Source organism: Schistocerca nitens, chromosome 1 (genome assembly GCF_023898315.1).
Source record: "Schistocerca nitens isolate TAMUIC-IGC-003100 chromosome 1, iqSchNite1.1, whole genome shotgun sequence".
NCBI lineage: Eukaryota > Metazoa > Arthropoda > Insecta > Orthoptera > Acrididae > Schistocerca > Schistocerca nitens.
Genome location: NC_064614.1, coordinates 1,060,261,820 through 1,060,288,501, shown reverse-complemented (window position 1 = coordinate 1,060,288,501; position 26,682 = coordinate 1,060,261,820). Strand labels below are relative to the sequence as shown.

Genomic DNA, 26,682 nt, shown 5'->3' with positions numbered 1-26,682 from the left:
CATATATTCGCTCACGAAATTCACTTAAACTGCGTGCGCAGGGCGGTATTACACCCAGATGAAGAGTAACCTCGAAGGGAGGGTAATGTTTTCTGGTCTCTTAGTACTCAGAAATACGGCGCTATCAACATTCCAATGTAAGAAATCTATTTCCAGCGCCTGACGTACGTATATTTACATAGCGACGTTCTCTTGCACAGTGTTCCACACATTACGGTTACAAACCTTAAGAGGATGAAACTACTACCTTGTACGCCAAATACAACATAACACATGACACCCCTCATTTATAGGGTTCTGCAGTCGTATAACAAAATTCACGTCCATTTACGGTTCGGAAATAATTCCGAATACGCTCACATCACTCCTATACAATGATCATCAGCGAACGTTCCAACCTATGCACAAGCATCTGGATTTCAAATATAGGTCAGAAACATGGTACGTAATTTCATATACTTCCGGTGCCACCAGTTAACCAACTTCAACAATTTTTATATTTCTTAGGGAACCACAAAGGCTACAGAACGCTGCTCTCGGCCTTCAGGGATGTGGTATCATAGAAATGAACGAAAACTATACCTCTGTTACGACGTCAACTGGTCGAGGCAGCGACAGTACACGCAATCTCTCTAGGCGTGTGCTGTGTTGTCACCCTTATTACTCGTCCATTTGATAGGTTTCCTGAGGGGGTAAACAGTACCATGTGTTTACGAAATTTCTTTCAGATACTGGTAAGAATGCTCACAGCCTGCAGTACAAAAGTTCTGGTTATTTTCGCTGCAATAATTTATCACCAGTGTCAAGTTTGCCTCACGGTACAAAATTCGCAGTTCTCTCTAGATATCACCGTTAAGTGCCATCTCATTCGACAAAAACGTTTGCTTGGTAAGTCTTTTGCTGACGCAGCGAACGGTTATGATAATGATGGTGTGCTACTATGACTTACTCTAACCTGGACACATAGGCTTACGAATGCCAGCAGATGAATCCGCTGCTGTGGTTTTAAAGTAAAATCATCCAAGCCTTACTACTTATGTTTACCGGACACATGCCTTTAATTTCTGTATATCACCTGAAATAGCCGGAGCTACATGGCAGTAAACTCTCAATGTAACTGGACATAAGAATGCTTGCATTTGGCAGTATAAAGTTTCTGCACGTTACGGTTACACTAATTTATCATCAATCGTAAGTTTGATGTATGTACTTTCTTGACCCCGTTACGAACAGTTATCATAAAAATGATTTCCTGTAGGAATTGCATTCACAGTAAATGAAAAAATATATTCAACTCAATATGTATTTCAATCACAAACCAATGTCGCAAATACACACACCTATACACACATCCATCTCCTCCCTTTCATCATGAACTTCGTGTTCCAATACGTACTTGACAGTTTCGTTGAAGAGCTGTGTAACACACTCTGGCTAGGGCACCAATGTGAGTGCTCCGCAAACCACTACAGCGCGAGATAAGCCTTATATCACAGTCAACTATAATTTTGTTTGTGCAGGAAAACGTGTTACATTAGTTCTTAAAGAGCTGTGGTTGGTGTGGTACAGTTGGCAGAGTACTGGTGGATCTTGTAGTAGTACATCCGTTCGATAGATTCAAACAGTAGTTCCAATGTCGAATTCAGTGACGTAGATTCACATTATAGATTCAAACAGGTACTCATCTAGCCGTGATCAATTCATAACCATAGCTACTCAACCAGTTGTACTACAGTGACCACACATTCTTTTGGTGGGTGACAGTATTATTTTTAATCGCCATTTAGAAACTGAGCACCCTTCCCTTATAAACAAATCCTGTGACTTTTTTACACGAAAAGCTAAGGAGTGAGAAAATGATTCAACTACTTTTGTATCTGCTGCAAACAGTGACAATGAGAGTGCTCTTGAAGTGTCTTGCCGCGTTAGCTACAGATTTACTAAAACTGGAAAACTTCATTCAATAGCTGAAGATTTAATACGACCATGTATAAATGATGTAGTATAGTGAGTACCGAGAGAATCTTTCACAAAAAGAGCCAATATGGTACCACTGTCCGACAATACAATGAACCGCGAGATTAAAGACATATCAAATGATATAGAAAATGAAATTTAGGGGAGAGTTCGTACTAGTCCTTCTTTAGCGATTTAAATTGATGAATCAGTTGATGCCGCCAATTTAGCCATTTTGTTACTTTTCGTCCGTTATATTAATGAGGAGTCTGTAGAGGAGGAGGTATTCTGCAGACCTTTAAAAGAGAGAACTGCGAGAGGAGATATTTTTAAGTTCAGCTACGAATACTTTCGTGAAAATTCAACAGACTGAACTCGCTGTGTAGGTATTTGATAGATGGTGCGAAATCTATGACAGGGTGTTATGCTCGGTTTGTTGCCAAAGTGAAATCGGTAGCGCGGAACGCTTCTTGGACACATTGCTGCATTCACAAACAGGCTCTTATTCTTTAACACATGCTCGAAGGATCGGAATCTTTGCTGGACGATGCAGTGAAAGTAATGACTTTTATTAAGGCTCGCCCTACAAATTATCGCATCTTTTTAGTGCTTTGTGACGAAATGATAAGCATTTATAAGTGTTTATTGTCTCACACTGAAGTTAGGTGGGTATCTCGAGGTAAAACTATTTGTAGTACACTGAATGAGCATAGAGACGAAGTTTACGTTTTCCTCACCAGCCATGCCTTTCACAAAGTTCATGGAAGATGAAATCTGGCAGACATTTCCTCAAAAATTAAGAGTCTATACTTATCTCTCCAGGGCTCAAATATAAACGTTTATGCTGTGCCAGACCGTATCGCATCATTCATTAAAAAACTTAATATTTGAGAAACGTGTTTCAGTAGGAATCAAATCGAGTGCTTTTGATACCCTTGACGACTTCTTGGTGGAAAGTCATCTTTCTTTGGACGAAAATGTCAAGAACATGCTTAAAGAACATTTGGAGGGACCTGGAAGAACCCTCAGAGAATATTTCCCTGCAATAACAATAATTATATTCGCAATCCCTTCGAAGAGTCAACAAATGTAGATTCCATATTCAGTGTAAATGAAAAAGAGTAGCTTCTTGAAATTTCCACAAATTTTCAATTACAGGAAAACTGTAATCTTTGTTATTAATTGGTTTTTCATTAGGTTTAAAGCATTTTCAGACACATACTTGCGGGGAAAGTCATTTTATTTATATGCCTGTTTAAAAAATAAATACAGAAAAAGACTTTGTGCTGAAAGTAATCTGAATCTTTATTTAACTTCTGTGATTCCATACTTCAAAGCTCTGAGCCACGGAAAGCAGGCGCAACTTTCTCACTGAATTCCAAAGAAGAGGTGAGTAATTACAGTCTGCAGTCTCAGAGAACTGTGGTGTGGTTTCAGTTCTCTGAGGCTGCAGACGTGTGTCAAGTTGCGTTTGCGTGAGTGTGTGCGTGAGTGTGTGCGTGCGTGTGTGTATGTGTGTCTACTGCCGACAAAGACCTTAATGGCCGAAAGCTATAATTGTGTGAATCTTTCTGTTGAGCCTAGCGCGACTCAACATCTCCGCTATATGGTGAGTAGCAACTTTTCTTCTCTGGTATTGTTCTTACATTCGTTTCACAAGCTGCAACCTCCACCATATTATCTCACGCGTTAATGCTAGCATTTGAAATAAAAAATGTAATTATTGGTAACTTTTCTTATTAGCATTACAGTTTTACGAAATAGTGATAATAATGAGAACGATATTTTCAAAATAGTTTAGTTTCGAGACCCAAACGCTACCGAACCTTTCTTTTTTTAGCCCTTAGAAAATTTCGTTTTACCCCTCAAGGAGTAATTATCCCCAGGTAGGGAATCAATGAACTACAATGAGAAGTAGCGGCTTTACTCACGAAAGCTGACAATGGCCGGGATAACGGTGTGGTGACCACATGCTTCTCCCTATCCGCATCCAATCACGCCTGTCGGCTGAGATGACTCGGCGGTCGGCTTTTACCATTGGGCCTTCCGAGGCCTGTTCGGACGAAGTCTGAGTTTATTAATTGGAGAGTAGTCTAGTATGGTAGTGAAACGTGAACTACAACCAGTTCAGACAAGAAGGGAATAGAGGCTATCATAATGTGGTGCTACAGTAGAACGTTGAAAACTGCATAGGTGGGTCGTATAAGTAACGAGGAGGTACAGATTCGAATTGAGGAGAAAAGAATTGTGTGGCACAACTTGACTAAAAGAAGGGATCGGTTGGCAGGACCCTTGAAAAGCATGAAATATTCGTCAGTTTGGTACGGAAAGGAAGTGCAGGAGCTAAAAATTATAGAGAGAGACGAAGAATTTAATACAGTGAGCCGGTTGAAGTGAATGTACACTACTGGCCATTAAAATTGCTACACCACCAAGATGACGTGCTACAGACGCGAAATTTAACCGAAAGGAAGAAGATGCTGTGATATGCAAATGATTAGCTTTTCAGAGCATTCACACAAGGTTGGCGCCGGTGGCGACACCTACAACGTGCTGACAAGAGCCGGCCAGTGTGGCCGTGCGGTTCTAGGCGCTTCAGTCTGGCACCGCGTGATCGCTATGGTCGCAGGTTAGAATCCTGCCTCGGGCATGGATGTGTGCGATTTCCTTAGGTTAGTTAGGTTTACGTAGTTCTAAGTTCTAGGGGACTGATGACCACAGATGTTAAGTCCCATAGTGCTCAGAGCCATTTGAACCACTTTGCTGACATGAGGAAAATTTCCAACCGACTTCTACACACAAACAGCAGTTGACCGGCGTTGCCTGGTGAAACGTTGTTGTGGTGCCTCCTGTAAGGAGGAGAAATGCGTACAATTACGTTTCCGACTTTGATAAAGGTCGGATTGTAGTCTATCGCGATTGCGGTTTTACGTATGGCGACATTGCTGCTCGCGTTGGTCAGATCCAATGACTGTTAGCAGAATATGGAATCGGTGGGTTCAGGAGGGTAATACGGAACGCCACGTAGGATCCCAACGGCCTCGTGTCTCTAGCAGGCGAGATGACAGGCATCCGCATGGCTGTAACGGATCGTGCAGCCACGTCTCGATCCCTGAGTCAACAGATGTGGACGTTTGCAATACAACAACCATCTGCACGAACAGTTCGACGACGTTTGCAGCAGCATGGACTATCAGCTCGGAGACTATGGCTGCGGTTATCCTTGACGCTGCATCACAGACAGGAGCGACTGCGAAGGTGTACTCAACGACGAGCCTGGGTGCACGAATGGCAAAACGTCGTTTTTTCGGATGAATCCAGGTTCTGTTTACAGCATCATGATGGTCGCATCCATGTTTGGCGACATCGCGGTGAACGCACATTGGAAGCGTCTATTCGTCATCGCCATACTGGCGTATTACCCGGCGTGATGGTATGGCGTGCCATTGGTTACACGTCTCGGGCACCTCTTGTTCACATTGATTGCACTTTGAACAGTGGACGTTACATTTCAGATGTGTTACGACCCGTAGCTATACCCTTCATTCGATCCCTGCGAAACCCTATATTTCGGCAGGATAATGCACGACCGCATGTTGTAGGTCCTGTACGGGCCTTTCTGGATACAGAAAATGTTCGACTGCTGCCCTGTCCAGCACATTCCCCAGATCTCTCACCAACTGAAAACGTCTAGTCAATGGTGGGCAAGCAACTGGCTCGTCACAATACGCCAGTCACTACTCTTGATGAACTGTGGTATCGCGTTGAAACCTGCATGGGCAGCTGTACCTGTACACGCCATCCAAGCTCTGTTTGACGCAATGCCCAGGCGTATCAAGGCCGTTATTACTGCCTTAGGTGGTTGTTCTGGGTACTGATTTCTCAGGATCTATTCACCCAAATTTTGTGAAAATTTAATGACACGTCAGTTCTAGTATAATATATTTGTCCAATGAATACCCGTTTAACATCTGCATTTCTTCTTGGTTTGGCAATTTTAATGGCCAGTAGTGTAGTTTGCAGTAGTCTGCAGAGATGAACGCACAGGATTGCCTAGCACGGAGAGCTCCTACAAACCAGTCTTTGGAATGAAGACAACAACATCAGAAAGAACTAATAATAATCATAAACTTACAAGTTTACAGTGATAGATTGTTTTTATTTTATGTTATTTTAGTTATGTGTTATTCTTTTAGTTACTGAATTCTTGACTACGGCTTGTTGGTTTGAAAGCTAAAATTGTATTCTAAACTATTCGCGAAAAAATTTGGGTGTGAATACAATTATTCCAGCAAATTAGAACACGAAGAAAAAAAGGACATATCGTTTATTGCGAATGTGATATTTTAAAATACGTTACAGGAGATCCTAAGATGACTATTCTCTCCCGTAACTGGCACATGAATAAATTTCGCGCTAGAAGTTTGGCGAGCTGTCTTTTGGTACTTGGGGCGCTGCATGTTCCCCCGATCTGCGTGTCCTGCAGACACGACTCCAATTCAATATGAATGGGACGCCGCTACTGGCCAACTGGACCTTCACTGACGCACAACAGCCTAGAGGTATGTGGCCTTTGGATTCCAGCAGTCTTGCTGGCAGGGAAGCAGTAGCGTTGCGGCGTAACGCGCAGTCATACTTAACGTAAAATTCTAATTTTTATCTCTGTTTGCGACTCAGAAACTTCACACTGGTCACACCACAGGTAATCGACCTGCTTCATGCAGCAGTACTCGGAAAGTTGCTCGATTTTCTTTATAACGCGGTAATACACCCATAAAGAGAGTTCCACAGTGATGGGATCGTCTGTTTGAAACCATAAAGGTTAAGGTCCCGGGTATGAAATCCTGCAGCCATTCAGTCTGGTGGGCCCTCGTTTGCAAGTAAACGACGAATAAAAATGTTGGAGTTTCACGTGATGTTCTAGAGCGTTAAGCAACAAATGTTAGTGAGGGTGGTTGTGTAGCGCAATGATTATAATACAAGCCTTATCTACAGGAGAACGTGAGTTCCAATCTCATTTGATACATTCAAATTTTTTATTTTTAAATCTTTATTGAAATAGCTTTGAACATTATTTTCATACAGTTAATAAGTTTAAATTTAATTTTTTCTGGTCCTTCGTCATATCATTTTAATCGCCATATTAGTTTTTTCAATTGCTGTAATGTTTTCTTTTTTCCGCTTGGAACCTTTCTGCATACAGTTGTAACTATTTTCATGTATCAATATCGATTTTATTTCTTCTGTTTCATGATCCTATATTTTCATCCACGGTTATTGCATTCATTACTCCTGTTCCTTATATTGCTTGACCTCCTTTTACTTATAATCCCTTCTTTTGTTTATATCTTCAACACCGATAACGATAGTTCAGATACACATGCCGACGTCCCAAGCTGAGAATGAAGAGAGGGAGAAAGTGTATGAGGGTAATGGTAGGGTAATACAGTACGTAAAGGGAGATGAAAATCTAATAGTCATGAGGGACTGGAGTGCAGTTGTAGGGGAAGGCGCAGAAGAATAGGTTACAGGACAATATGGGCTTTAGACAAGGAATGAGAGAGGAGAAAGACTGAGTTCTGCAATAAATTTCAGCTAGTAATAGCGAGGAGGAGGTATACTTGGAAAAGGCCGGGTGATATGGGAAGATTTCAGTTAGGTTACATCATGGCAGGCAGAGATTCCAAAATCAGATACTGGATTGTAAGGCACACCCAGGAGCAGATACAGACTCAGATCACAATGTACGAGTAGTGATGATGAAGAGTAGGCTGAAGTTTAAGAGATTAGTCAGGAAGAATCAATATGCAAAGAAGTGGGTTACGGAAGTACTAAGGAATGATGAGATAAGCTTGAAGTTCTAAAAGGCTATAGAACAGCAATAAGGAATAGCTCAATAGGCAGTACAGTTGAAGAGGAAAAGACAGCTCTAAAAAGGGCAATCACGGAAGTCGAAAATAAAAACATAGGAACAAAGAAGGTAACCGTGAAGAGGTCATGTATAACAAAAATACTTCAGCTGGTCGATGAAGAAATGAAATAGAAAAATGTACACGGAAATTCGGGGATACAGAAATACAAGTCGCTGAGGAATGAAGTAAGTAGGAAGTGCTAAGAAGCTGAGACGAAATGGCTGATGGAAAATATGAAGAAATCGAAAAAGAAATGATTGTTGGAAGCACTGATTGAGCATATAGAAAAGTCAAAACAACCTTCGGAGAAATTAAGAGCAAGGTTGGTAACATTAAGAATGCAGTGGGAATTCTGCTATTAAATGCAGAAGAGAGAGCGGGTAGTTGGAAGGAATACATTGAAGGTCTCTATTAGGGGGAAAGATTTGTCTGACGTGATACAAGAAGACGAGTCGATTTATAAGAGATACTGAATCCAGAATTAGAATCAGAATTTAAGGAGCTTTGGAGGACTTAAGATCAAATAAGGCAGAAGGGATAGATAACATTCTATCAGAATTTCTAAAATGAGTGGGGGATATGGCAACAAAACGACTATTCACGCTGGTGTATGTAATGTATGAGTCTGGTGACACACCATCTGACTTCTGGAAAAGTATCATCCAGACAATTTCGAAGACTGGAAGAGCTGAAAAGTGCGAGAATTATCACAAAATCAGCTTAACAGCTCATGAATCCAAGATGCTGACAAGAATATTACACAGAAGAATGGAAAAGAAAGCTGAGCCTGTGTTAGATGACGATCAGTTTGGCTTTCGGAATACACCGGAGAAGCAATTCTGACGTTGCGGTTGGTAATGGAGGCAGGACTAAAAAAAAATCAAGACACGTTCATAGCATTTGTCGACCTGGAAAAAGCGTTCGACAATGTAAAATGGTGCAAGATGTTCGAAATTCTGAGAAAAATGGCGGGGGAGGGCTGTAAACTATAGCGAGAGACGGGTAATATACAATATGTACAAGAACCAAGAGGGAATAATAAGAGTGGTCGTCAAAGAACGAAGTGCTCGGATTAAAAAGGATGTAAGACAGATATAGTCTTTCGCCCATACTGTTCAATCTGTACATTGAAGAAGCAATGAAGGAAATAAAAGAAAAATTCAGGAGTGGAATTAAAATTCAAGGTGAACGGATTTCGGTGATACGATTGGCTTATGACATTGCTATTCTGAGTGAAAGTGAAGAGGAATTACATGATCTGCTGAACTGAATGAACAATGCGATGCGTACAGTATACGGATTGAGAGGCACCGAAGAAAGACGAAAGTAGTGAGAAGTAGCAGAAATGAGAACGGTGAGAAATTAAATATCAAGATTGATGGTCACGAAGTAGATGAAGTTAAGGAATTCTACTACCTAGGCAGCCAATTAACCAATGACGGACGGAGCAAGGAGGACCTCAAAAGCAGACTAGAACTGGGAAAGAGAAATTCCTGGCTAAGAGAAGTCTACTAGTATCAAACATATGCCTTAATCCGAGGAAGAAGTTTCAGCGAATGTAGTTTGAAGAACAGCATTGGATGGCAGTGAAACACTGTGGGAAAACCGGAACAGAAGAGCATCGAAGCACTGGGATGTGGTGCTACAGAATAATGTTGAAAATTTGGTGGAATGATAAGATAAGGAATGAGCAGATTCTGCACAGAATCTGAGAGGAAAAAATGTGTGGGAAACACTGACAAGGAGGAGGGACCAGATGATAGGACATCTGTTAAGACATTAGGGACTAACTTCCATCGTACTAGATGGGGCTGTGGAGGGCAAAAACTGCAGAGGGAGACAGAGATCGGAATACATACAGCAAATAATTGAGGACGTAGGTTCCAAGTGCTACTCTGAGATGAAGAGGTTGGCACAGGTGAGGAATTCGTGGCGGGCCGCATCACACCACTCAGAAAACCGCTGACATTTTTTAATTAAAATTACACTATTGACACTACTACACATGTAAATGGATTAACTTGTCTTTTTTTTAGCCGACAGGTAGGCATTTTCGAATGTTTAAAAATTATTAAAGGTAAATAAAAATAATTAAATAATCAAATTCACGTACAAAAAAAGTATTCCAACAGGAAAAAGAATGATGGAAAGACAAAATGAGAGAAAATGAAGAAGTTAAGATGGTGATTAAAATGACGTGACAAAGGAATTGAAATTAAAAAATAAATACATTTTAACCCATTAACTGAACAAAAATAATGATCAAGTCATTTTGATAAAGATTAAAAAATTAAAAAATTGATTGCACCAGGCGAAATTCGAACCGATAACCCCCTCCTTAAGAATCTTGTATTATAACCATTATGCTGCACAACCGATCTTACTAACAATTCATTCTTAATGCCATATCACGCGAAATTCCAATTTTGTTTTCGTCGATTGCTCGCAAAAGAAGGCCCACAAAGGTGAATGATTGCAGGGTGTGGTAGCTGGGATGGTTTCAAAAAGGCGACGCCACCGCCAGGGACCTCTGATTGTCAGAATAAGGTCACCGGGCAAAATATTTGTCACCGTTTTAAACTTGCAGACTCGTCGACGTTGAGCGCTGAAGACGTTGTGGAGGGCTCTCAAGAGACTCTCTACTGCTGTGGGTGTATATGTGCCAGTTGATTGCACTGAATCAGCCCAGTAAGAAAGGCCCACGTGGAGGTTTGTCAGAATGTCACAAAAGAGATTTTCTGTTTGGGCGAACCCATGACAACACTGTGAATGAAGTTGCGGGATTTGTTGGTGTATCAGCGCACGGACTGTCCAGGGTGACTACAAGAAATTGTATACCACCCGTAGCAACGTAACCCACAATGAGAACGGTGATCGTAAAATATTGTAACTGATAGGTAAAGGAGAGGAGTAGCCAGCCTAGTCAATGACAATCGGGTTCCAACCTAACAGGAACTGCTGCTGTTAATAAAAACGAGTTCGTCTGTATAAGTTTCGGAGTGAACATTGCAAAGGGAAAAATGGCTCTGAGCACTATGGGGCTTAACATCGGAGGTCATCAGTCCCCTAGAACTTAGAACTACTTAAACCTAACTAACCTAAGGATGTCACACACATCCATGCCCAAGGCAGAATTCGAACCTGCGACCGTAGCAGTCGCGCGGTTCCGGACTGAAGCGCCTAGAGCCGCTCGGCCACCACGGCCGGCTCATTGCAAAGGAAACTGCTTGTAATGTACAGGTACTACGCAAAAGGCTACTGGCCATAGTGGCATATAGAGCTCCACCTTTTCAGTAGGCTAAACTACAATGAAACTGCACAGATGCTGACTGGGCCGACGAGTCGAGATTTTTCCTCTTTCCAGATGATCGGTAGCCCATTAAGCCCTTTGGCCTCCAGTATGTGATGGATACTGGGTGTCGTTCGAAGACTGAGGTCCCTTGTTAAAGTAGATACTTCACGACTGAACCACAAGATAACGACAGTCGCTGCCAGACGCAGCCACGAACGAGAGATGTCGACGTTAGGCGCGTCATGGAGCCCCTTAGGGACATGGCTGCCAAAAGGGGAAGAAAGCCAATGTGCACTCCGTGTGCATACCGGGTGGAGTCATTCCAGATGAGGAACGGGTCCTTCCGGATACCATGAAGAGCACAGCGTGCAGCCAACTGCAGGTGGTGGCTCACGTCAGTGCCAATGATGTGTGTCACTTTGGCTCAGAAGAGATTCTCTCTGTCTTAGAGTGGCTAAATGAAGTGGTAAAGGCTGCCAGTCTTGCATGCAAGACGAACGCACAGCTGACCATTTGCAGCGTAGTCGGCAGGATCGATTGCCGACCTCTGGTACAGAGGCGTGTGGACGCCCTGAAACAGAAGCTCAGACGGTTCTGCGACCGTGTAGGCTGCAGATTCCTCGACTTGCGCCATAGGGTGGTTTGGTTTCAGTTTCCGCTGAATAGGTCAGGAGGGGCTGTGTGGCGTAGACTGGGCGGTTTTTTAGGTTAGAGGGTCTCGGGAAAACACAAAAAGAGGTTCAGTCCCAAAGGATCCAGGAAGAACACAGGAAGAACGTAGATACAGCAACCTTCGGTATAACAGCTGTAAATTGTCGTAGCTGTGTTGGGAAAGTCACAGAGCTCCAAGCGCTAATAGAAAGCACTGATGCTCAAATTGTTATAGGCACTGAAAGCTGGCTAAGGCCGGATATAAGCTCAGCCGAAATTTTTGCGAAGAACCTAACGGTATTCCTAAAAGATAGGCTAATATTCCAGAATTCGAATCAATAACAGCTGCCAACATGAGTAACGTAGAAGTAGATATCCTTGGATTAGTGTAGCAATCACTTTATAAAAGCAAGTCTTCAGGTACAGACTGTATACCAATTAGGTTCCTTTCGGAGTATGCTGATGCACTAGCTCCATACTTGACAATAATATACAACCGTTCGCTCTACGAAAGATCAGTACCCATAGACTGGGAACTTGCACAACCCGTAAGGGTAGCCGAGAGCGCCAGCCCCGGATCGAATCCGCCCTGCGGATTAACGACGAGGACCGATGTGCCGGCCAGCCTGGATGTGGTTTTAGGCGGTTTTCCACATCCCGCTAGGCGAATACCGGGCTGGTGCCCATGTTCCGCCTCAGTTACATGGCTCGCAGACATCTGAACACTATTCCATGGATTACACTCGACACAGACAGCTGAGGTACACTAATTCCGTCCTGGGCGGGGGGGGGGGGGGGGGGAGGGGGGTACGGGGTGGCGGTAGGAAGGGCATCCGTCCACCCCTTCAACATTACATACCAAATCCGATTAACAATGGCTAACACTGCGTAACTGTGGGACAAGGCTAAAGCGATAGATAGATAGACTGGAAGTTGCACAGGTCACACCAATATTCAAGAAAGATAGTAGGAGTAATCCACTAAATTACAAGCCCATATCATTAACGTCGATATGCAGCAGGATTTGGGAACTATATTGTGTTCGAACATTACGAATTACCGTGAAGATAGTGGTCTACTGACACAGTCAACAAGGATGTAGAAAACATCTTCCTTGTGACACACAACTAGCTCTTTGCTCGCATGAAGTGGTGAGTGCCATTGACAAGGGATTTAAAATGGATTCCGTATTTCTGGATTTCCGGAAGGCTTTTGACACTGTACCACGCAAGCGGCTTCTAGTGAAATTGCGTCCTTATGGAATATCGTCTCAGTTATGTGACTGGATTCGTGATTTCCTGTCAGAGAGGTCACAGTTCATAGTAACTGATGTAAAGAAATCGAGTGAAACAGAAGTGATTTCTGGCGTTCCCCAAGGTAGTATTATAGGCTCTTTGCTGTTTCTTATCTATATAAAGAATCTGGGAGACAATCTGAGCAGCCGTCTTCGGTTGTTTGCATATGACGCTGTCGTTTGTTGATTAGTAACGTCATCAGCAGATCGAAACAAATTGAAAAACGATTTAGAAAAGATATTTCTATGGTGCGAAAATTGTCAGTTGACCCTAAATAACGAAAAGTGTGAGGTCAAATCTGAAGGCCGTAAATTCAATTAAACACCTAGGAATTACAATTACGAACAACTTAAATTGGAAGAAAAAAAAAATGGTTCAAATGGCTCTGAGTACTATGGGACTTAACTTCTAAGGTCATCAGTCCCCTAGAACTTAGAACTACTTAAACCTAACCAACCTAAGGACATCACACACATCCATGCCCGAGGCAGGATTCGAACCTGCGACCGTAGCGGTCACGCGGTTCCAGACTGTAGTGCCTAGAACCGCTCGATAAATTGGAAGAACCACATAGAGAATGTTGTGTGGAAGACTAACCAAAGACTGCGTTTTATTGGCAGGAGACTTAGAAAATGTAACAGGTTTACTAAGGAGACTGCCTACACTACGCTTGTCCGTCCTCTTTTAGAATACTGCTGTGCGGTGTGGGATCCTTACTGGATAGCATTGACGGAGTACATCGAAGAAGTTCAAAGGCTAAATATGGGAGAGAGTCTCACCGTAATGATACAGGATTCGGGATGGATGTCATTAAAACAAAGGCGTTTTTCGTTGAGAAGCAATCTTCTCACAAAATTCCAATAATCGACTTTCTCCTCAAAAATGCGAAAATATTTTGTTGACGCCGACCTACATAGGGAGAACCGATCACCACGATAAAATAAAGGAAATGAGAGCTCGTACGGGAAGGTAAAGGTGTTCGTTCTTTCCGCGCGCTGTACGAGTTTGGAATGATAGAGGATTGTGAATTTGATTCGATGAACCCTATGCCAGGCACTTAAATGTGATTTGTAGAGTATCTATGTAGATGTAGAAGTAGAAGAAAGAAGAGGCTTATTCCTTCAGTCGAAACTAAAAAAAAGAAGAAATAGAGCCGTCCTCAATCCGAAGTTTGGTAGAAACCCTACAATGCTTTAATATCCATTACCTTACAGGAGGTGCGTGCATTAATCTTCCTCGGCCCTCTGAAATGGCTCACCCATTCAGTTATCCGGGAAGGTACCGTTTACCGTGCATTCTGAACCACGAAATGATGCGCTACATGCCGATAAACTTACCTGTGACGGGATCTGGGTCGATATCTAGGGCGTCATCGTCATCAAAACTCAAATCTGAAACATATGGAATTGGCTTTAGAATAAGATACAAAGCACCCTGCTCTCATACACATAATGCAATGAAATACAGTTGAGGCGTTCCTTGGAACAGCGACTTAACTGGAATATGTTGAGATCGAGATATGGAGCATTAAACGTTTTAAATAGTAGTTTTATGAATTTCAAGCTCTTGTGTAAGGACTATATTTCAGTCACATATGAATGAAATGTCATGCTTCATCTGAAGGTGGACCAAAGGGCTATATGATCTTTTCTGCTCCTTATCTTCGCAGATATAGTTTACTACAAAATCTCCCCGTATGTCTGCGTCAGAGCTGCATGATTGCAGTTATAATTTATTTCTTCTTAAAGACTTTTTGGAAAGTGATTAATAAGAGGCTCATTGCCTGTAACATTATTTCAAGACCATATCAGGGGAGTTCAACAGATAACGCAACATTTTGTTTCATAAAGCAGGTTCGATTTATTCAGGATTCCAATACACCATATTATTCCCCTCTGTTTTAACCACAGAACTCTATTTTTCAACATAATTTCCGCTCAATGCAACGGCTCTACGTCATCTTACTGGGAGCACATGTGTGCCCGCATGGGTAACACTCTACTGGTTGACGTCAAAGCCAACGTCAGCACCTTGAGTACCGCGACTGGTACACATTGTGTCAGCGCTACCAAAAGGGACGTGCAGTCGCGCAGTGAGGTGTTTGATTGTGATCCATCGATCATCTCGAGGGAGAGGGTCCGCACGTTGCAGCATTGCGGGAGTGACAGCTGTGCGGCTGGCCAGCACACGGGAGATCGTAGAGTTGGGCGCGCTCTTCTTGAGATGATGACGGACGCCTAGCGCAGAGACTCATCGAACTTTTGTTCACTGCCAGGTCTCCACAGACATTCTGCAAGCGACTATGAACATCTGCGATGCTCTGTTTTCATCCCAAAAGAAACTCAATGACAGCTAACAGTTTCGAACGCACCTCCGTTACAGACGCCATTTTGAAAGCTACTTATAGCGCTTTATACCGGGATTTTTTGTGCCGAGTACCCAGGAACAGCGGAGCATAATTCAAAGCAGGGCCTCAGTTTAGATACTTACGCTGGTAACTTATAACTTGCAGGGGACATTTATTTTAGGTACCTTGTAGAGATGGTTCACCCAAGATAACGTGAATAACACGAATTCTTACTGAACTTTCGTGCTCAGGATTCAGTCCCATCGATGACGAAGTCGTTAGTGCTGGGGCACAAGCTCATGTAGGAGAGCAGCAGAGAACTAGACCAGCCTTGTCTTTCAAAAAATAACGATGCCCACAAGTTTAGGAAAACCACTGAAACCTACTTTCGAGGCCTAGCAGAAATTTACCCCGTATACATGACCACTGCATTGCACTGCCTAGCTCGGTATCAGTCTTGAGACCTATACATGCAAGAAGAAAATTTGGCGTGCTCTGTATCTGGGGGCGCCCTGAGTGGAAAAAAAAGAAACTGTACGTCCAGTTCTTGGGTCTCAGAGAGAGAAAAGTCTGAAACTGTAGAGTTCTTAGTCCCACCTGACAATCAGTGATTTGCGTTTGTGACTTTGTCAGCACTGCATTGCTGGGCAGTGCGTATGGATCATTCAGACTTGCAAGTCTTTGTAGTTCGTGACGTTTACAGTCGTCCGTAAACGCTGTAGGCACAGATTGAGAGGAAGAGTGGAACACCTCCACATTATGCCTGAGATCAGGCAGCGACGGATAGGACTGGCTTTAAGTAACACTATTACCTGTCGAAGAAAATATAGCTAAAGTTTTCTAAATTCTTGGACGAGGATATACAAGGAATCGATACTACGCCTTACCAGAGTCGTCACGTCTGTTACTCGGAGGAGCTGGGACAGATTCCCGATACTATTCAGAAGTTTTCGTTTAGTGGTAGGAGTTAAACAAGTTGCATTTGGCAGAGCGTAAACAGTTAAGGAGCTACCTGAAGCGAAAGTGGCGATCGTGGTGGAATCTACATCTACACAGATACTCCGCATGCCACCGTATGGTGCGTGGTGGAGGGTACCCTCTACCACTACTTGTCATTTCCTTCCCTGTTCCACTCGCAAATAGAGCGAGGGATAAACGACTGTCTGTATGCCTCCTTATGAGTCCTAGTTTCTCATATCTTATCTTAGTGGTCCTTACGCGCAATGTATGTTGGCGGCAGTAGAGTCGATCGGCAGTCAGTTTAAAATATCGGTTTTGTAAATTTTATCAATGGCATTTCTCGAAAAGAACGTCGCCTTTCCTCCAGGGATTCCCATTTGAGTTCCCAAAGCATCTCCGTAACACTTACGTGTTGTTCGAACCCACCGGTAACAAATCTAGCAGCCCGCCTCTGAATTGCTTCGATGTGTTTCTTCAATCCGACCTGGTACAGATCCCAAACACTCAAACAGAACCCAAGAACAGGTCGCACAAGCGTCCTACATGTGGTCTCCTTTGCAGGTGAACCACTCTTTCCTCAAATTCTCCAAATAAGCCGAAGTCAAACATTCGTCTGCCCTACTATAATACTCTTATGCTCGTTTCACCCCGTATCGCTTTGCAACGCCATGCCCAGATATTTAAATGATATGACAGCGTCAAGTAGGACACTAGTAATACTTTATCTGAACATTACAGGTTTGATCTTCCTACTCGTTGTTGTTGTGGTCTTCAGTCCTGAGACTGGTCTGCAGCTCTCCATGCTACTCTATCCTGTGCAAGCTTCTTCATCTCCCAGTACCTACTGCAACCTACATCCTTCTGAATCTGCTTAGTGTATTGATCTCTTGGTCTCCCTCTACGATTATTACCCTCCACGCTGCCCTCCAATGCTAAATTTGTGATCCCTTGATGCCTCAAAACATGTCCTACCAACCGATCCCTTCTTCTAGTCAAGTTGTGCCACAAACTTTTCTCTCCAATCCTATTCAATACCTCCTCATTAGTTACGTGATCTACCCACCTTATCTTCAGCATTCTTCTGTAGCACCACATTTCGAAAGCTTCTATTCTCTTCATGTCCAAACTAGTTATCGTCCATGTCTCACTTCCATACATGGCTACACTCCATACAAATACTTTCAGAAACGACTTCCTGACACCTAAATCTATACTCGATGTTAACAAATTTCTCTTCTTGAGAAACGCTTTCCTTGCCATTGCCAGTCTACATTTTATATCCTCTCTACTTCGACCATCATCGGTTATTTTACTCCCTAAATAGCAAAACTCTTTTACTACTTTAAGTGTCTCATTTCCTAGTCTAATTCCCTCAGCATCACCCGACTTAATTTGACTACATTCCATTATCCTCGTTTTGCTTTTGTTGATGTTCATCTTATATCCTCCTTTCAAGACACTGTCCATTCCGTTCAACTGCTCTTCCAAGTCCTTTGCTGTCTCTGACAGAATTACAATGTCATCGGCGAACCTCAAAGTTTTTACTTCTTCTCCATGAATTTTAATACCTACTCCGAATTTTTCTTTTGTTTCCTTTACTGCTTGCTCAATATACAGATTGAATAACATCGGGGAGAGGCTACAACCCTGTCTCACTCCTTTCCCAACCACTGCTTCCCTTTCATGCCCCTCGACTCTTATAACTGCCATCTGGTTCCTGTACAAATTGTAAATAGCCTTTCGCTCCCTGTATTTTACCCCTGCCACCTTCAGAATTTGAAAGAGAGTATTCCAGTCAACATAGTCAAAAGCTTTCTCTAAGTCTACAAATGCTAGAAATGTAGGTTTGCCTTTTCTTAATCTTTCTTCCAAGATAAGTCGTAAGGTCAGTATTGCCTCACGTGTTCCAACATTCCTACGGAATCCAAACCGATCTTCCCCGAGGTCAGCTTCTACCAGTTTTTCCATTCGTCTGTAAAGAATTCGCGTTAGTATTTTGCAGCTGTGACTTATTAAACTGATAGTTCGGTAATTTTCACATCTGTCAACACCTGCTTTCTTTGGGACTGGAATTATTATATTCTTCTTGAAGTCTGAGGGTATTTCGCCTGTCTCATACATCGTGCTCACCAGATGGTAGAGTTTTGTCATGACTGGCTCTCCCGAAGCCATCAGTAGTTCTAGTGGAATGTTGTCTACTCCCGGGGCCTTGTTTCGACTCAGGTCTTTCAGTGCTCTGTCAAACTCTTCACGCAGTATCTTATCTCCCATTTCGTCTTCATCTACATCCTCTTCCATTTCCATAATATTGTCCTCAAGTACATCACCCTTGTATAAACCCTCTATATACTCCTTCCACCTTTCTACCTTCCCTTCTTTGCTTAGAACTGGGTTTCCATCTGAGCTCTTGATATTCATACAAGTGGTTCTCTTCTCTCCAAAGGTCTCTTTAATTTTCCTGTAGGCAGTATCTATCTTACCCCTAGTGAGACAAGCCTCTACATCCTTACATTTGTCCTCTAGCCATCCCTGCTTAGCCATTTTGCACTTCCTGTCGATCTCATTTTTGAGACGTTTGTATTCCTTTTTGCCTGCTTTATTTACTGCATTTTTATATTTTCTCCTTTCATCAATTAAATTCAATATTTCTTCTGTTACCCAAGGATTTCTATTAGCCCTCGTCTTTTTACCTACTTGATCGTCTGCTGCCTTCACCACTTCATCCCTCAGAGCTACCCATTCTTCTTCTACTGTATTTCTTTCCCCCATTCCTGTCAATTGTTCCCTTATGCTCTCCCTGAAACTCTCTACAACCTCTGGTTCTTTCAGTTTATCCAGGTCCCATCTCCTTAAATTCCCACCTTTTTGCAGTTTCTTCAGTTTCAATCTGCAGTTCATAACCAATAGATTGTGGTCAGAATCCATATCTGCCCCAGGAAATGTCTTACAATTTAAAACCTGGTTCCTAAATCTCTGTCTTACCATTATATAATCTATCTGAAACCTGTCAGTATCTCCTGGCTTCTTCCATGTATACAGCCTCCTTTCATGATTCTTGAACCATCCCCATTAATTTCCATTTTTCCACATTTAGGGCTGGCTGTCATTCATCACACCAGCCCGAAATTTTGTCTAAGTCGTCTTGTGTCTTTCCACAGTCACTCAACTTCGACATTTTACCGTACACGACGGCATCATCAGCAAACAATCGCAGATTGTTGCCCAACATGTCAGGCAAATCACTTATGTGTCTAGGGATGTCTAGAGACCAATAGCGGTCCTTACCACACTTCCCTGCGGCACTCTGATGGTACCCTTGTCCCTGATGAACACTCGCCATAGAGGTCAACATACTTGGTTCTGTTGTTTAAGAGGTCTTCGTGCCACTGATATATCTGCAAACTTATTCTATATGCTCATACCTTCGTTAACAGCCTGCAATGGCGCACCATGTCAAATGTTTACGGGGAATATAGAAATATAGAATCTGTCTGTTGTTCTTCATCCAGAGTTCTCAGTATGTCATATGAGAAAAAGGAAAACTGAGAAAAGACATCGGACAGCGAACACAATTTATAAGAAATGAAATATCAGACAAAAAAACGAAAAAGGTTAGGTAAAATCTCACAAGAAGAAGCGATAGAGCAATTAGATGAAAAGCATTGGCCAAACGACTTAGAAGATACAAAAAAAGTGAAAATAGATGGATACAAAACCAAACATTCAACACAAACCAAAAGAAATTTTACCAGACAATAGATAACACACACATTAAAATAGACAATCCACCAAACATAACAGACATGGAACACTTCTGGAGCAACATATGGTCAAATCCGGTACAATATAACAGGCATGCACGGTGGATACAAGCAGAAACAGACACATACAAGATAATACCACAAATGCCTGAAGTGATAATTTTTCAACATGAAGTCACCCGAGCAATTAATTCTACTCACAACTGGTAAGCCCCTGGAAAAGATAAAATAGCAAATTTATGGCTAAAGACGTTCACATCAACATCTAATTAAATTATTTTACAGTTACATTGCAGACCCATACACATTCCCTGATACACTTACACATGGAATAACTTATCTGTAACCTAAAGATCAAGCAGCTAAATATCGCCCCATAACATGCCTACGAACAATATACAAAATATTAACTTCAGTCATTACACAGAAATTAATGACACATACAACACAGAACAAAATTATAAATGAAGAACAAAAGGGCTGCTGCAAAGAAGCACGATGATGTAAAGAGCAACTGATAATAGATGCAGAGGTGACATATCAAGCTAAAACTAAACAAAGGTCGCCACACTACGCATACATTGACTACGAAAAAGCTTTTGATAGTGTACCCCACTCATGGTTACTACAAATATTGGAAATATACAAAGTAGATACTAAATTGATACAGTTCCTAAAGATAGTAATGAAAAATTGGAAAACGACACTTAATATCCAAACAAATTCAAATAATATAACATCACTGCCAATACAGATTAAGTGTGGAATATACCAAGGAGACTCATTAAGTCCTTTCTGGTTCTGCCTTGCTCTGAACCCACTATCCAACTTGCTAAATAATACAAATTATGGATACAATATTACTGGAACATACCAACACAAAATCACACATTTGCTATACATGCATGATCTAAAACTAGTGGCAGCAACAAATCAACAACTCAACCAATTACTAAAGATAACAGAAGTATTCAGCAATGATATAAATATGGCTTTTGGAACAGACAAATGTAAGAAAAATAGTATAGTCAAGGGAAAACACACTAAACAGGAAGATTACATATTGGATAACCACAGCGACTGCATAGAAGGGATGGAAAAAACAGATGCCTATAAATATCTAAGATACAGAGAATAAATAGGAATAGATAATACAAATATTAAAGAAGAACTAAAAGAAAAATATAGACAAAGACTAACAAAAATACTGGAAACAGAATTGACAGCAAGAAACAAGACAAAAGCTATAAATACTTATGCTATGCCAATATTGACCTACTCATTTGGAGTAGTGAAATGGAGTAACACAGACCTAGAAGCACTCAATACACTTACACGATCACAGTGCCACAAATATAGAATACATCACATACATTCAGCAACAGAAAGATTCACATTAAGCAGAAAGGAAGGAGGAAGGGGATTTATCGACATAAAAAACCTACATTATGGACAGGTAGACAATTTAAGAAAATTCTTCACAGAACGAGCAGAAACTAGCATAATACACAAAGCAATCACATATATAAATACATCAGCTACACCACTGCAATTTCATAAACACTTCTACAACCCTTTAGATCACACAACACCAACAGATACGAAGAAAGTAAATTGGAAAAAGAAAACACTACACGGCAAGCACCTGTACCATCTAACACAGCCACACATCGATCAAGATGCATCCAAAACATGGTTAAGAAAAGGCAATATATACAGTGCGACGGAAAGATTCATGATTGCAATACAGGATCGAACAATAAATACCAGATATTACAGCAAGCATATTATTAAAGATCCCAATACCACAACAGATAAATGTAGACTTTGCAAACAACAAATAGAAACAGTAGATCACATCACAAGCGGATGTACAATACTAGCAAATACAGAATACACCAGAAGATATGACAATGTAGCAAAAATAATACATCAACAACTTGCCATACAACATAAACTAATAAAACAACATGTTCCCACATACAAGTATGCACCACAAAATGTACTGGAGAATGATGAATACAAATTATACTGGAACAGAACCATTATAACAGATAAAACAACACCACATAACAAACCTGACATCATACTCACCAATAAAAAGAAGAAATTAACACAACTAATCGAAATATCCATACCCAATACAACAAATATACAGAAGAAAACAGGAGAAAAAATTGAAAAATACATCCAACTGGCTGAGGAAGTCAAGGACATGTGGCATCAGGATAAAGTTGACATTATACCAATTATACTATCAACTACAGGAGTCATACCACACAATATCCACCAGTACATCAACGCAGTACAGCTACATCCAAACCCCAGATCACATAAGAAACAGATTGACCGTTCTTACGGTGGAACAGGCAACCGTAAAAATAGTTTTCCCGTCGGTCAACAGATGTCACAGGCGACGCTACAATGCTAACTGACCTGTCCATGTCGCGGAATTGGCAACGCTGTATCTTCGGTGACGTGAATGACGCTCATTTGCGTTCGGCTAGAGCGCTGCGCGCGAAATGCATTCGTAACACTGCTGACTGTAGCTCATTATCGGCTGTGGTTTTTCCCGAGTTTTCAATCAAAGAATGTAGATTAGCTCCTGTAATTCTACAAACCAAGTTTATTTCTCGCAATCATATGCGAAATGAAATAAATGAAAAGTAACACACAAACATTTCTCGCGAGTTACTGTTTAAATGCAGACTGTATTGCAGTCGCAAGGGTTTTACACTCGCCTTCCATGCCGTCGATTTCCTCTTTGCTATACAGCTCTTCTGATACGGATTATGGTGGTAAAAAAGATCTCCACTTGCAGGTTAACACTAGAAAGTTTTCAAAATCCGCACTCGGTTATGATGCGAATTAGGTCTGGACATATTTCAGTGACAGTCATTTCAAATTTAAATTCTTTTACTTTGCATGTAACTTATCGTAAATGATATAAGAGTGGCACAAAACGATGAATTTTGGATTGTTGTTGAAAGGGGGCTGCAAACGCGGTAATATACAAGTATAAGCGTGTTTTTCGAGCATATTTTGGCGGTGTCAACTTTGAAGAGCCACAGACAGCAAACCGTAATTATGTTAAAAATTTACTTTGTGCAGTTTAAAGGTAACCCGCAAATATTCGCAACAGACACAGTTATTACTGGGGATATCTGCACTCGCGCAGACCTGTTACTATAAGTAGTGTTGTTTTCAAGTGAAAGCTGTGAGAGGATTATTAGTGCAGAGATTTAAAAAAATTAAAATAGGCAGCGTCTATAGTTTGCATGTTATGCTCGTTCTCTTCTATTCTCCTCCCTTCATTCCAGTATAAACGCTTGTTCACAAGTATAAACTAATGGCAGTGAACGTTGGCGAATTATCTATGAATACTCGTTTGCAGCAGTGTAAACGATGTTTTACACTCGTTCGCTCTAGTATATACCAGGATTTAGAGGGACCGATGATCTAGCAGTTAGATGACGGCTATTATTCAGTTATTTCACTGTTGCAATTTCAGCTCTAGAGCTATTTTCAAGTACCAAGGGAAAGATCTTGTTAGGTAATGCTTCTTGAATTGTTTACCAAATGTTACTACACTATGCTTTGCATTTTGTTATCCATATGTTATAATGTTATATTGGTTTCAGTTTTCACATTGCGCACAAAAATGCCTCTACACCCAAAATTACGATAGTGAAGTGAATAAACAGTTTTAAAAAGTCCAAATCGCAGCAAAGATTTCATTAAAAAATTATATGATATGATTCTTGTACAGGAAGGGCTGCCACGTTATATCGAATATAACATCGACAAAATTTAAATAGGATCGAATGCTTATGGCTATTTGTTAATTCTTACTTGTAACTGATTTATTGATTTGCCTCAATTTAAAATCCACTCGCGTAACCTTTCTTTATCTTTGACAGGAAATCTGAACATTTTTAGTTGAGGATTTGTTCGTCTACTCCTTCCACAGTTGATATACTCGTAGGTCCTCGGTGTGACGACTCGATCCACTACCACCGGTATGTCAGAAACAGCTGTATTTCACAGACGCCAAGTAGTGGAAAGCTGCACACATTTGGCCGATGTTGCCACATATTTCACAGAACGGAGTGCCATCTAGTGGTTGATTCCAGAAGTAATGGTGTGACGCTGTTGCCGCATGGTGGCCGTTCCCTGACAAGGGTTGCCTGCTAGACCAAGCGATCAGGCAATCTGTTTCTTACATGATCTGGGATCCAAACGTATATATACAACTACAGAAATCGGTAATTATTGATGTATCTTCAATTACACAAAAGTTCCTAAATGCAATGTAACATATACCGTACAGTTAAAAGGAAGTCACGCTTGATTAGGGTCTGTGTCACTTTCCATTTTTTACCAGACATAGCGTCTGAGAAAGGAAAGAAATAATAATAATAAATGATTATACAATGATTATATATACAATGATTATCCAATAATTATATTAAGATTAACACGATTTTGAGGAGACAGACATGTTGGTGTACGATGTTGGGTTAGGCCCATCTGCATGTACTGTGAGTAATAAGAGATTGTGGAACACTGATCTGGAACATCATTTTCATTTAAAATATATACGGACTATTAAAGGTGTTACTACGCTTACCTCTTGCCGCATCGTATGACATTGGGATATCTGAAACAGATTCCAAATGTGTGTCAGAATTTGTTAATTATAGATTGCAGTAGCAAATTATAGCGTTGTAATATAAAGTACATAAAGGTGAGAAGTAGTCATTACGCTTGAGACAAAGCCTATCCTTTGAGTTAAAAAGCCTGTGATCTTGGAACTTTGGAATAATTGGACGAAATATGGGTGAAAATAAGAAGAGACTTATTGTAAGCAGTTGTGTATTAAACTAATGTCCACCAGGGGCTTCGCTGGCGGTAAGAGAGTAGGTGGATAAAATATTATATTAAAAAATCAAAGGAAACAGCTGTAAAATTTTTGTGACACGAGAATCAGCAGAAAGGGACCATAATGTCATATCATTTTTACATCATCCGTTGTTTTTATTAACAATGAACAGTTTTTTAATTCGATAAGTGTGCGTTAAAATATTTATGTAGCAATAACTCTGGATTTAAAATTAGCAGCTTTGTTTGGACACAATAATGCCAGTTTTAAAAGCAACAAAAATGTATCAACAATTTTATAATTACATATAACTGAAATAGATGCAACTGAAAATAAATGTAAATCAAATCAAGGAGAAATTTTCATTAGTGGTTATTGTGTAATTTTTTATTTAGAGGTATTAGGAACAGAAAAAAATTCTATTGCTATGAGTAAACTGTATATCAAACCACTGTCCTCGCCTGCTTTTATCCAGAAAGAAATTATTAACCGTACAGAAAACGTACATTCTTGCGTAACCTTACAAATATATGGCACAGAAATCATAGAATGGCGCAATTGTAACTGACAGAAATGTATATGGCAAATTGTATAATGTTCTTAATAAGAACAGATTGATAGACAATAGACAAAATGATTTCAGGTGAAACTAGTCAGCGGAAACAAATGTCTGTGTTTGTGACACGCAGTAGAGAACGAGAGGTAAACAACACTTTTCATGATATAGGAGCCTTAGTTATATGTCCCACCTAGCTCTGTATGAAGCCATTCGTTAAATTACATATTTATAAATGATATGCCAAATAGGCTTTTAGTAATTGATAAAGAAACTGGTATAGGCATCCGTATTCAAATACAAAGCTACGTAAACAGGCTGAATACGGCGCTGCGGTCGACAACGCCTGTATATGTTAGAACGGTTACTGCTGCTACAATGGCAGATTATCAAGATTTAAGTGAGTTTGGAAGTGGTGTTATATTCGGAGCACGAGTGATAGGAGACAGCATCGCCGACGTAGCGATGAAGTGAGGATTTTCCGTACGATCATTTCACGAGTGTGCCGTGAATATCAGGAATCCGGTAAAACATCAAACCTTCGACATCGATGCGGCCGGAAAAAGATCCTGCAAGAACGGGACCAATGACGACTCAAGAGAAACGTTTAACGTGACAGAAGTGCAACCCTTACGCAAATTGCTGCAGATTTGAATGCTGGGCCGTGAACAAGTGTCAGACTGCGAACCATTCAACGAAACATCATCGATATGGGCTTTCGGAGCCGAAGGCCCACTCGTGTACCCTTGATGACTGCACGACAGAAAGCTTTAAGCCTCGCCTGGGCCTGTCACGACCGACAATGGACTGTTGATGACTGGAAACATGTTGAGTGATCGGACAAGACTCTTTTCAAATTGTATCGAGTGGATGGAAGTGTACGGGTATGGAGACAGCCTCATGAATCCTTGGACCCTGCATGCCAGGAGGGGACTGTTCAAGATGGTGGAGGCTCTATAGTGGTGTGGGGCGTGTGCAGTTGGAGTGATATGGACCCCTGATACGTCTAGACACGACTCTGCCAGCCAGCTTGTCTCCGTCTCGCAGTCCAGGTGTCAGGGAGTTGTTCC

The 26,682-nt window shown here is 41.2% G+C and overlaps 1 protein-coding gene across 8 annotated transcripts in view; it reads right to left on the bottom strand.

Moving 5' to 3' along the window:
- Window positions 1–26,682, bottom strand: part of LOC126197766 (inter-alpha-trypsin inhibitor heavy chain H4-like) — a 204,436-nt gene that overhangs the window by 33,250 nt on the left and 144,504 nt on the right. For 5 of the 8 annotated variants that reach the window (XM_049934662.1, XM_049934666.1, XM_049934663.1 and 2 more), the window contains 2 exons: window positions 24,805–24,834; window positions 14,444–14,497 (listed from right to left, as the gene is read on the bottom strand). In XM_049934662.1, coding sequence (XP_049790619.1) covers window positions 14,444–14,497; window positions 24,805–24,834 — 84 coding nt within the window. The remainder of the gene's footprint in view (window positions 1–14,443; window positions 14,498–24,804; window positions 24,835–26,682) is intronic. The other 3 variants (XM_049934664.1, XM_049934667.1, XM_049934665.1) reach the window with 1 other exon arrangement.